The following is a 12969-nucleotide window of genomic DNA, read 5'->3' as shown; positions in this document are numbered from 1 at the left end:
CAGACAGGGATGGCCACTCTCATCACTGCTATTCAATATAGTACTGGCAGTTTTAGCCAGAGCCATTAGGCAAGGAAAAGAAATCAAAGGGATACAAATTGAGAAGCAGGAAGTCAAACTATTCTTATTTGCAGGTGACATGATTCTTTATATAGGGGATCCAAAGAACTCCAGTAAGAGACTACTGGAACTCATAGAAGAGTTTGGTAAAGTAGCAGGATATAAAATCAATACACAAAAGTCAATAGCCTGCATATACATAGACAATGTCATGGCCGACAAAGAACTTCTAAAAACAATCCTATTAACAATAGCTAAAAAAAAAAATCAAATAAACTTAACTAAGGAAGTCAAAGATCTCTATGATGAGAATTATAAAACTTTAAAGAAAGAAATAGAAGAAGATAGAAAAAGTGGAAAAATCATCCATGTTCATGGATTGGAAGAATCTGTATCATCAAAATTTTCATTCTTCTAAAAGCAATTTACAGATTCAATGCGATACCAATCAAAATCAAAGACATTCTCAGAGCTAGAAAAAATCATGCTGAAATTTGTATGGAGGGACAAGAGACCTCAAATAGCTAAAGCAAACTTATACAACACAAACAAAGCCAGAAGCATCATAATACCAGATTTCAAGACATACTACAGGGCAATTATAATCAAAACAGCCTGGTACTGGTACAAAAACAGATTGATAGAGAAATGGAACAAAATTCAAACACCAGAAATCAATCCAAACATCTACAGCCAACTTATATTTGATCAAGGAGCTAAAACCAATCCCTGGAGCAAGAACAATCTCTTCAACAAATGGTACTGGAAAAACTGGATTTCCACATGAATAAGTACTAAGCAAGACTCCTATTTTACACCTTAAACAAAAACCCATTCAATATGGATTAAAGATTTAAATCTACAACCAACACCATCAAATTATTAGAACATCGAGAAACCCTGCAAGATACTGACACAGGCAAAGACGTCTTGAAAAAGTCCCCAAAGACGTAGGCAGCCAAAGCCAAAATTAACAACTGTGACTACATCAAATTGAGAAGTTTCTGTACAGCAAAAGAAACAGTCAGGAAAGTGAAGAGGCAACCAAAAGAATGGGAGAAATAATCTGCAAACTATGCAACTGATAAAAGATTAATAACCAGAATCTACAAAGAGATCAAGAAACTCCACAACAACAAAACAATCAACCCACTTAAGAGATGGGCCAAGGACCTCAATAGACATTTTTCAAAAAAGGAAATCCAAATGGCCAACAGACATATGAAAAAATGTTCAGGATCACTAGCTGTCAGGGAAATGCAAATCAAAACCACAAGGAGGTTTCACCTCACCCATTAGAATGGCTTTCACAGAGAAATCAATGAATTGCAGCAAATGCTGGTGAGGATGGGGTAAAAGGTACCCTAATCCACCATTGGTGGGAATGCAAACTGGTAAAGCCACTATGGAAAACAGTTTGGAGATACCTCAGAAATCTGATTATAGTCCTACCATACATCCCAACCATTCAATCCTCGGAATTTACCCAAGGGAATTGAAATTGGCAAATAAAAGAGCTATCTGCACCTCCATGTTTATTGCCTGTCAATGGAAGACTGAATAAAGAAATTATGGGAGATGTACTCTATGGGATACTAGACAGCAGTTAATAAAAATGAAATCCAGTCATTTGCAACAAAATGCAGGAATCTGGAAAACATTATACTTAGTCCAACAAGCCAGTCCCAAAGGGACAAATATCATATGTGCTCCCTGATCTGTGACAACTAACTGAGCAACTAAAAGGAAACCTGAAGAAGTGAAATGGACTCTATGAGAAGCAATGATTTGATCAGCCCTTGTCCTGATTGTCAAGAAACAGCTTATTATTTTATTCTTTTTACTATTTTCTTTTTCTACTTAATACCATTGTTTGAACTCTTAACACAGAATTATTTGTAGGTGTTTAAATATAATTGAAAGTTGATCCCTATAGAAAATGAGTGGGAATAAGAGAGGGAGGAGATGTACAGTTTGGCACATGTTCCCATGGACTTACCCCTAAGGGTAAAGCTGAAACTTGCCATGGACTCCAAATCCCATTAAGTTGGTGGTACTAATGCCATCTTACTAAAGTGATCATTTTAAGTGTACAACTTATCATATAGATAGGAATAAGTGTCAAAAGAATCACATTAATAAGACCAAGTGTCTGCTAATAACAATAGATAGCATTAAAAAGGAGAGAATGATCCATCATGAGAAGCAGACCACACACAGACTCATAGAGTGACAAATATCCTAATCAACACTCTGGCCTCAGAATCAGCCCTTAAGGCATTCAGATCTGGCTAAAAACCCATGAGAGCATTTCAGGCAAGGAAAGCCAAGGCACTGTGGCAAAAAATAACCTACTTGAAGGATCTTTGTGAGTGGGATCCCAGTGGAAAGAAGGGGCCAAAGAAGAAGGTACCTTTCTCTGAAGGGAAGAGAGAACTTCCACTTTGCTTATGGCCATGTCTAAATACTGGCATGACTGATGGAGTTTGTGGACTCAAAAGGCCTCCATAGCTTTGGCAGCTCAGGACAAGAGCCTCGGGTGATCACTGACATCATAAATGAGAGTGTCACTTGTTAAATCAACAACAGGAGTCACTATGTACTTGCTCCCCATGTAGGTCCTCTGTCCTTAATGAGCTGTACTATGAGAATTAATGGTAAAACTTGTCTTTAAACAGTACTTTATACTTGTGTGTGTGTGGGTGTGGGTGCAAACCATTGAAATCTTGACTTAGTACAGAGGTGATCTTCTGTATATAAAGATAATTAAAAATGAATCTTAATGAAGAATGGGTTGGGAGAATGTATAGGAGGTAAGAGAGGAGTTGGGGTGGGAGGACAGGTATGGGGGGAAGAAGATGTACATATGAAATTTATATTTATTAAATAAAAGCTTTCAAAAAAAATGCCTGACTCCTGATTCAATCCACTGTCCTCCTAAAGCAGACCCTAAGGGGCAGCAGTGATAACTTAAGTGGATGGGTTCCAGCCACCCATGTAGAAGAACTGGGGATTGGGCCCCTAGCCATTGCCTGCATTTGAACAATGGGTCCGTATACAGGATTAGTGCACAGGGCCATTCATTTACTCTTTTCTCTCTCTGTTCTTCCAGCTTCTCATTAAAAAAATATTTGTCATTATTATACCCATAATGTATAAAAGATTTGGGAATTCTGCTAGAAAGGATATTTGCCTTCATCCCCCTTCCAGAACCAACTTTCTCATTTTTTCCAAGTTGATCATTTTGAATGAGAAGAAACTACAACCCAGCAATAAAATTTAAATACCTATTCAGATAATAAAATTTGTAATTACATTCTTTACCCCGGCAAAACCCAGGCTTCATTTGGTAACCAAAATGCACACACACAAATCTCTTACTTACTACTACCCATTGAATAAATAAATAAAATTCAAGATGTATAAAGGGGCATCCTGTTTAAAAGGAGAGGTGGCAGGAGTCTGAGAGCATGTACTTAACAGAACAAGATAAGAATTTTTAAATAATTTGCATATATAGATTGGTCTCCTTTATTTTATTTTGGAGCTATTTTTTAAAAAGAATAAAAAGATCGACGTAGATGAATACCAGACCAAATATTCCAAAGACACTGTCAAATTAGTATTGCAATTCAAGAAACCTGGAAATGATCCAAAACCAATCCTTTCTGTTGCACGGTTACACCCTCAAGTTTTCATTTCAGACACCCACTCCCAAAGGTACCTGAATCTCAGCACCGCTCACTGAAGGCTTTTCTTCCTTGACTTCAACTTTTGCCTCCTGTTGCTTCCTCTGAGCCGCTTCTTCTGCATCAGCCTTGGCCTGTCTCTCTTCTTCCAGAAGGGAATCCTCCTTGTCTAAGATCTGTTCTTCCACCACAGCTTGGGTTGGCTCTTTTTTGTCCCCTCCATCTTTGGCCGCTACTAAGGTATAAGACTTTTGCTTCTTAAGCCATGGGGGGATGAATCGAGAAATACCCCTGCTCTCAGATGGGTCCTTCTCTCTCTTCTGGCGGCGTAGACTACTTTGGCTTTCAGCTGCAGGAGATGGCTGGGAACCCTTCTCCTCCTCCGTGTTAGAGGACTGATTCTGCTGATTTTCTGCTATTTCTTTAGGTTTCTCCTTGGTTGCCTCTGCTCCTAACTGGTCTGCATCCTTCTTCACTTCTGACGCAGCGCCTACTTCAGTAGTCATGATCACAATTTATGCTGTAAACAAAACAAAAATCACAAAATGTTATTTTACAAACTCTCTTAATTTTAGTTTGGTGGCAAGGGTGAGGGTACAGAAAGGTGAGGAGGGGGATGGCAGAGATGACTGGGAGAAGGCACACATAAAGAGAGAGTTGATAAGCACAAAAGAAAATGGAGAGGCTGCCACTCTGACTTTCAGAATTTTCCATCAGAATCATAGAATCCAAAGAGCATCACAATAGAGTAACTCTGGTTGGGTAGAGCTAGAGCTTAAAATTACCAAGAACTCCAAAACAGATAAATAAATAAAAAATAAAAGCTACTTTTGTTTGTTTTCAAGTAGTTATAAACAATAATTGACCCCAAAATAAATCCCATTTTTTTAAAACAAATATTACTTTTCCCTGTACTCGGTATCCTTTATTCTGTAACAGGAAAATATTACCAACAATGTTAGAAAGAGCTGAGACACACTTCACAGTAATTTCACACATTTAAAAGCTACATCTACAAAAATGTGTTATTTTTTATTCCAATATTAAATCCTGTAATTTACTATCACTATTCCTATGCAAAAGTTATTTTCTGGGAAAGATACTCAAAGTATAATCAAAACTCTAAACCTCCATCTTACATACTCACAAACAAATTTTTCATTTGTTTATTTTACTTACTTGAGAAGCATAAAGAGAAAAAAAAAAGAGAGAGAGACAGAGAGAAAACTTCCATCCACTAATTCACTCCCCAAATGCCCACAATGGCCTTGTGCTGGTGCGGCCAAATTTGGGAACCAAGGACTCAATCCACGTGTCCCATATAAGCCAACTACTTGAGCAATCACTACTGCCTCCCAGGGTGCACATTAGTAGGAAGTTGAAATAGGGGGAACAGCCAGGACTCAAACCCAAGCACTCAGATTTGTTATGTGAGCATTCCAAGCAACATCTTAACCACCATGCCAAATGTGTACTACAAATACATTTTTATTTGCAGATATGAATATTTTAAAAATATTTAAAGATTCTAAAGCAAATGAAGACACTATGCGGTGGGAAAATGCATCTAATAAATGATCTTATCACAACTAAGGTAAAAATTTTAAATTAAATATGAAAACAACCGGTTTTCAATTTTATACAAGGAAAGAGGGTGTTCTAAAGTGCATCAGCACAATGACAGAAGACAACAGGTAGAGCCTCTGAAAGGCCAGTAGATGACAGTCATGCTTCTCATCTTTTGCTAATAACAAAAGTGTTCCAAGTCCTGTCACCCTGGCCAATGGATAATGCTACAGCTGTCTTACAAAAGTGGTACAAACATAAATAGGTTAAGAGAAACACTGAAGTACACTTGGGTTAAAGTTTTTTTAAGATATAATTCACATACCATAAAATTCACCCTTTTAAAAGGTTGGAGCTTGGGTTGGAGGGAGGGTAGGGGAAAAGTATCACTATGTTCCTAAATCTGTATATATATAAAAAATACATGAAATTTACACAACAAATTTTTTTAAAAATTTAAAAAGTGTTCACTCAGTAATTTTGAATATATTCATAGGGTTGTCCACCTACCACCACAAATTCCAGAGTGTTTTGATCATTCCAAGAAAATCCTGTACCTTTTAGTAGTCTCTATTTCCCCTTCACCTCAGCAACCAAATCTATTGTCAGTTTGCATGGATTTACCTACTCTGGATATTCCAAATAAATGGATTCATACAGCATATGATATTATCACTTAACAAAATGTTTTCACAGGTCATCCATACTGTAGCATATGTCAACACTACACTAGTATTCGTTTCATAAAATATGATTTACATCTTCTGAAAATCATGTATCCAACAAGGGTCTCATACTTGGCATATATAAAAATAATTCTTATAAGCTCAGCAACAATAAGACATTAAACCCAATTTCAAGATGGGCAAAGGTTGTAAGTATACATTTCTCCCAAGAAGATATACATGTTCAATAAACATATGAAAAGATGTTTAGCATCATCAGTCATTAGAGAAATCAAAATCACTACAGGATTCCACATCCACCAGAGTGGCTATAATAAAAATAAATAAATAAATAAGACAGCAACACGTACTGATTAGGATGTGGAAATTTTGGAATTTTCAACATCCCTGATGAGAATGTATAATGGTGTAGCCACTTTGAAAAACACTTTGGTAGTTTCTCAAAAAGTTAAACACAGAATTATCATATGATCTAGCCATTCTACTACTAGGCATATACCCAAGGAAAATAAAAATATTTGATTACACAAAAAGTTGTACATGTTTCAAATAGCATTATTGACAACCACAAAAAAATTGGACACAATACAAATGCCTACCAAGTGATGAATAAAATATGATGTCTGTAAAACAGAATGTTATTCTGTCATAAAAAGGAGTGAAGTACTGATAGATGCTACCACACGGATAAGCCTTGCAAACGTTATTGCAAGTAAAAACACAAAAGTTACATGATTCCATTAACATGAAATTTCGAGAATAGGCAAACTCATTCATACTGTAAATAGATTATTGCTTTCCAGAGTGATGGGAAAAAGGAGAATGGAGAAAGACTACCAATAAATACAGGAGGTTTATTTATTTTTTCAGAGTTATGAAAACATTATAGTGATAGAGGAACAACCCTATGAATAAATTTAAAACCAAAACAATAATTTAGAAGGATGAATTTTGTGATGAGTGAATTCTCTCAATAATTAAAAATGTTGGCCAGTGCCGCGGTTCACTTGGCTAATCCTCCGCCTGCGGCGCCGGCACCCCAGGTTCTAGTCCCGGTTGGGGCGCCGGATTATGTCCCGGTTGCTCCTCTTTCAGTCCAGCTCTCTGCTGTGGCCTGGGAAGGCAGTGGAGGATGGCCCAACTGCTTGGGCCCTGCACCCACATGGGAGACCAGGAGGAAGCACCTGGCTCCTGGCTTTGGATCGGCACAGTGTGCCAGCCATAGCAGCCATTTGGGGGGTGAACCAACAGAAGAAAGACCTTTCTCTCTGTCTCTCTCTCTAACTCTGCCTGTCAAAAAAATGCTGTTCACATCTAATATATAAGCACAAAAATAGTTTGTATTAATGGTCACTACAGTAGTGTAAGTACTGGGCACATAAATAAAGACTATTTAAGGAGAAGAGGGAGTAGGGAATAAGAGTTTTAAAAACAAGATAAAGAGCATGTTACTTAAAAAGCACAGAACTGATACTTAATCCACATTAGTAAATGAAGGTTTTCTACAGAAGCTGAAGTCTGAATTGCTAACAAAAGATTGAGTACTGGTTATTCAGGCAAAGTAGTCTGAATGGGAGGTTCAAATTAAACATCTCTAATCCAAAAATCCAAAATCCAAAAGGCTCCAAAATCCAAAACTTTTGAACACCATCATTGCCGTAAGTGGAAAATTCCACATCTGATTTTATGTGACAGGTCACAGTCAAACTACAAGCACTCAAAAATTACTCTAAAACTGGCATCAGGCTATGTATACAAGATATATGAAACATAAATGGATGTTTTATTTAGTCGTGGGTCTCATCCCTAAGATATCTCACTAGGTATATGCAAATGTTCCAAAATCTGAAAAAATTCAAAATCATGAAACATTTGTAGTCCCAAGCATTTCAAGGGCTGCTCAACATGTATGTGTTAGTAATAAGAATGTGTGTGGGAACCTGAGAACATCCCTCACATGGAAAACCATTGGCACTGTTCAATAACACCTATACAAGTGAAATGGGGGCTTGAGAGCAGAGATTGGAGGGAAGAAGCATGATGAATTGGCAGTCATAGAGGAAAAGAAAGCAGAAGCTAGAATATAAAAGATTTTGCATGTCTTACTTAAGAGGGGTCTACAGAGGTTACATTAAAGGCAATGAGAAGCCACACAAGTACTTTCAGTAGGAGAGTAATTTACTGAGATTTCTATTTCAGATAGCTCAGTCAGTCTGGCTGTAAAAGCATAGAATGAGAAAAAACCCTAAAAAAAACACATTCAGGACTTTGTTGCAATAATCCAGACATGAGAAGATGATGGTCTGTACAATGGCAGAAGCAGTGGGGTAAAGAATAAAAAATGAAACTAATGGTAACGAGGTAGACTGGACGTGACTTGGTGTCTAGCTTGAATAAGTCACAAGTAGAAAATGTCAAAGAAAAGTCCCAGGTCATGGGAAACAGGGATGATGGTACAAACAACTATGAGAATAAAGAACAACAGGAGAGGCTGGTGCTGTGGCCTGAAGCGCCGGCATCCCATATGGGCACCAGTTCATGTCCCAGATGCTCCTCTTCCCATTCAGCTCTCTGCTATGGCCTGGGATAGCAGTAGAAGATGGCCCAAGTCCTTGGGCCCCACACTCATGTGGGAGACCTGGAAGAAGCTCCTGGCTTCGGGCTTCAGATTGGCGCAGCTCCGACCATTGTGGCCATCTGGGGAGTGAACCATTGGATGCAAGACCTCTCTCTCTGTCTCTACCTCTCTCTGTAACTCTTGCCAATAAATAAAATAAATCTTAAAAAAAAAAAAAAACGGGAAAGTGGGTCTGGCTGAGATATTAAAATATTTTTCATTCATTGTAATTGGGAATTGGGAAGTCTGTAGAAATGTCTAGTTGGCCTCTAGACACACAGGTTTTGAACAAAGACTGGAAATGCACTGGGGACGCAAATTGGGAGCTATCATATGGGTAGATAGCTAAAAACATAGGTGATGCTGACATCAGCTACAGAAAACTGAGCTTTGAGGACTCTGAAAAGAACCTTTATTGTCATCAACATGAAAAGATCAGGCAGAGGAAAAGGTCTGAGGGTCAGTGGAAAGATATAGTAGGACAGGGAGATCAGGGGACAGCAATGTCCGTGAGAGTGATGCTACAAAACAGGGACAAGATTAGCTATCACATACATGCCTATATTATTTCTCATTTTTAGGTGCTTAAGATTCAAAATCATGTCTTCCAGCAGGCCTAAGGATACGTATACTGACTCCATATTGCACAGAAAACCATTTTTCCTTATTTAAAGCAGCATTTTCTAAGTACCATTTAAATAGAGAATATTATTTATATTAATAATGAAATGACTGTAGGTAAGTTCTAGAACATACTCTCCCGATTACATTTTTCAAGAGTCAACCAAGTGTTCTGGTAAAATTAAAACAAAAATGTCCCACACCTGTCTAAGCTAACCAAAATAAATTGGCAGCTCTTTAATTACTTTGGCTATGAGAAAAAATCTGGGAATCGATCAACCAAAGCTGATTTTTGGCCAAAATACTTTAGGAGCAAGGAAATATAAAGTGAAAGTTTCCACTACTATGTTAAAAACATTAGCAGTTGTTTATATTTTAATCATAAGAGCTATCAACCACTGCTTACTATGTCACATACCAAGCACTAATTTCTTATTTTCAAATATGTATTTTCAAATTTCAAATATGTATTTTCAAATGGTATCGTGCCTATTTTGCAAACAATCAGTGGAAGACAATTAGCTTGTCCAAGGCCACTAAAGTGAGGGCCACACAGCTGTAAACACCTCTCCTCAAATTTACTTCAAAATCCAATCATATCTCTATCATGCATTGACCTGATCAACCACAGAGCCACTGGCCTATTGCTCAAAGATTTAAGTTTATAAAAATTACCATAGAACGACATAAAAATACTCTGTAACTTATCATAATTAGTCCCATCCCCTCAAATAAAAATTTAGAGGAATTATCACAAAGATCATTTTTGAAAGGTATTAACTGGCCATGTAATCACAACTGCCCTTATGGACAACGTGCTAAAAGAGAGAGAAAGAGCATTGATAACCAGACAGGTAAACCTTTCAAAGTAATCCTCACCAATCACCACTGTATTCGCAACCCTTGTTAAGTTTTAGAAACCTCCCAGCTGATCAGTATTGACCAAATGGAAGTTACCAGACAGAAAACAATGGAAACGGCTAATTGGATTGAGAATATTCCAACAATAAGGGTGGTTGTAATTATATGTAAACAAGTATGCTCTTAAAATAGTTTTAAGAGCTTAACAGAATTCAAAACCAAGCACTCTTTATTGATAAAATGATTTCTTGAACAAATCACCACCATCAAGATAACATACCTACAGACTTCCATTCACTGTAATCGTGCCTATATCCCTTGAAGTTTTAGACACGGATAAGCCTTTAAACTCCATTGCTCATGAAAGTGGAAATGCTGACCACGGAATGCAAGCATTCTGACTAAAATGAAAGCTCATGAGGGCTGGGATCTTTCTTTTATTCATTATATTAATTATAATATTCCAAGCATCTAGACAGGCATATTAAGAAATACCCAATAACTATGTACTCAATGAGTACTGCTAAAATACCTACTCAGATATCCTCATTTTATTTTACCAACAAGGAAACTGAGGCTTAGAAAAATTGGGAGCTCTGCCTGAGATAACAAAGTGTGCAAAGCTAAAAGCAGAAATAAGGTTTCTCAATCTCTATAAATGATCAACGCATTAATCTTTAGTTATATTTACTTACAATCCATCATTGGTATACTTACATAACATACTAAGTAAAGACCTTTCTACTTACCATCAACCAAAAAGAACACTGCTGTGAACAGGCAGCCCATTAGACAAGCATGTGCTTTAACACAATTACTATGTTGGCATGCTCCATCTGGGTTGATAAAAGTGTTCGTTATTGTAACAGCTCCATGAGAAAAGGCATGCGTCATTTAACATGCAACCAAGCAGAAAACCATCATCAACAGAGGATCAGCACTGGTTAGGTAAGGACCTGTATTACATAAAACTGTTGGTTTTTTTCTTACATCTAAAAAAGGACATAAATTCCAAGGTACTGTCTATGCAGCTGTAAAATACCTACCATACAGCATTGTGGTACTTAAAACAGCCTTTAACCAGAAGGATTACTAAAGCAAGCAAAGCAAACAGAAAACTCAACATACTCATACAACTCCCAGCAAGAAGTTCATGTTAATTCTTGGTCCTGATATTTCCTTAAAACCTTGAGGGAACCTTGACTTCTCTACAGGCCCTTCTGTTAATAAAAACCTCTGCAGAGTGAACAATGTGCATGCTTCTACCAGCTGAGTGGCTCCCATCCTCTATTGAGATTGCCAGCAGTAAGAGGTCTTTGATTTTTACCAACATGGCTCAACCTGTCATTTAAGGGTCCAAGACTTACAAAATGAGAAAGGACACAATTCTAAAGAAAAATGGTACTAAGGGGATGGAGGCTTCACTCAAACCTTGAAAGAGACAAAAACTGTTCAACAAATAACATTAGCCATGAACTTAAAAAAGGATTGACAATATGAGGACAGTTCTAATTCAGCCATTTTCTAGACCTGAGGAAAGTAGTTTTCGTCTGCTATTGTCATGATGGGTAGATGACATGCAGAGCATCTTGCTATTATCCACAATTACTTCTTATTTTCATCTCCCCAGACAGACTAAAGCCTAAGGCAAGGACTTTTAATACCTCACTATCTCCCATTAAAGCATCAAACGTAAGAAAAACAAATACAGCAACACAAATACAGGAAAAATTGAGCTGCTACCTAATTCCACTTGGGAACTACTGAGGTGAAGTCCCTCAAATGTATTCACCACTTAAAAGGAGAGGAAGAGAACAGTAGAAGGACGAAGAGGGGGAAAAACAAGAAAAAGTACTTGGAGAGAGAGAAATAAAAACAGGTGGAGCAGACTTCAAGTAAATCCTTTCCCTTGCAGGCTTATTTTTCTTAACTGTCAGAAGTTCTAGAAAATACTATAACCCCCTATTCTTTTAAGTACAAATACATTCCAAGAGAACTATTTGTCCATTTCTATTATCAACAAAGTGAGGATAAACAAGAGTTATTTTTGAAATAATCCAAGGCTGTTCATCCTAGTTACCTTTATGACACACTGTAACACTGTACTTTCATTTTTTAAAAGATAAAGGACCTATAAGAGAGACAGAACTATTTCTATAAGATTAAAGTAGCATCTGGTTTAAATTAAATCCATACATACAAAAGATATGAACTGCAATCTTTGCTAGTTCATGTCTGGGCAGGCTCGGGTTACACTCAGAATGCTTTCTCCACCCTTTCTCCTTTATAACAGAACCCAAATTCTGTTCACAGCACCCCTCCCTTTTCCTCTCGAGTATTCAGGCTGGCTCCAGGATAGGCTACAGTTCTATTGGTCTAGAACAATCACAGCAGACTCCCTTCTCCAGCCAAGAAGACGTACAGAAAGTCTGCTGGTGAACTTCTGCAGAAGGATGAATCCAAGGAGATTCATCCTCTGAATCCCTGCCTCAGAATACTGTATATGTAATTCCTGGAAATGCTGCTGCCATCTTGATTCCACTGAGGGGAGAAAGCCTGAGAACACACTAGCTCCCCAGAGAGAGCAGTGGAAAGAGGATCGGAGAAGAGGCCCACCGCCTGACCACGTCACCCACAGCCAGATCATGTATCAGAGTTGCTACTCATGTGAGATAACAGACCTCCTAAGGGTAGGCATTATGGCACAGTGGGTTAAGACATGGCCTCCAACATTGGCATCCCATTTTGGAGCGCTGGTTCTAGTCACAGCTGCTCCACTTCTAATTCAGCACCCTGCTAAGGCACCTGGGAAAGCAGCAATGATAGCCCAACTACTTGGACTCTGGCCACTCACATAGGAGATCCAGAT

General features: G+C 37.9%; 1 protein-coding gene across 50 annotated transcripts in view; it reads right to left on the bottom strand.

The window, feature by feature from the left end:
- EPB41L2 (erythrocyte membrane protein band 4.1 like 2) overlaps nucleotides 1-12969 on the bottom strand; it is a 244336-nt gene that overhangs the window by 118309 nt on the left and 113058 nt on the right. For all 50 annotated transcript variants that reach the window (XM_017345371.3, XM_070073565.1, XM_070073581.1 and 47 more), the window contains exon 2: nucleotides 3785-4269. In XM_017345371.3, the coding sequence (XP_017200860.2) occupies nucleotides 3785-4255 (471 nt within the window). In that variant the 5' untranslated portion in view covers nucleotides 4256-4269. The remainder of the gene's footprint in view (nucleotides 1-3784; nucleotides 4270-12969) is intronic.

Source organism: Oryctolagus cuniculus, chromosome 5, assembly GCF_964237555.1.
Source record: "Oryctolagus cuniculus chromosome 5, mOryCun1.1, whole genome shotgun sequence".
In the NCBI taxonomy this organism is placed as follows: domain Eukaryota; kingdom Metazoa; phylum Chordata; class Mammalia; order Lagomorpha; family Leporidae; genus Oryctolagus; species Oryctolagus cuniculus.
The sequence above is the reverse complement of the archived record's forward strand: the minus strand, read 5'-3'. Positions and strand labels throughout refer to the sequence as shown.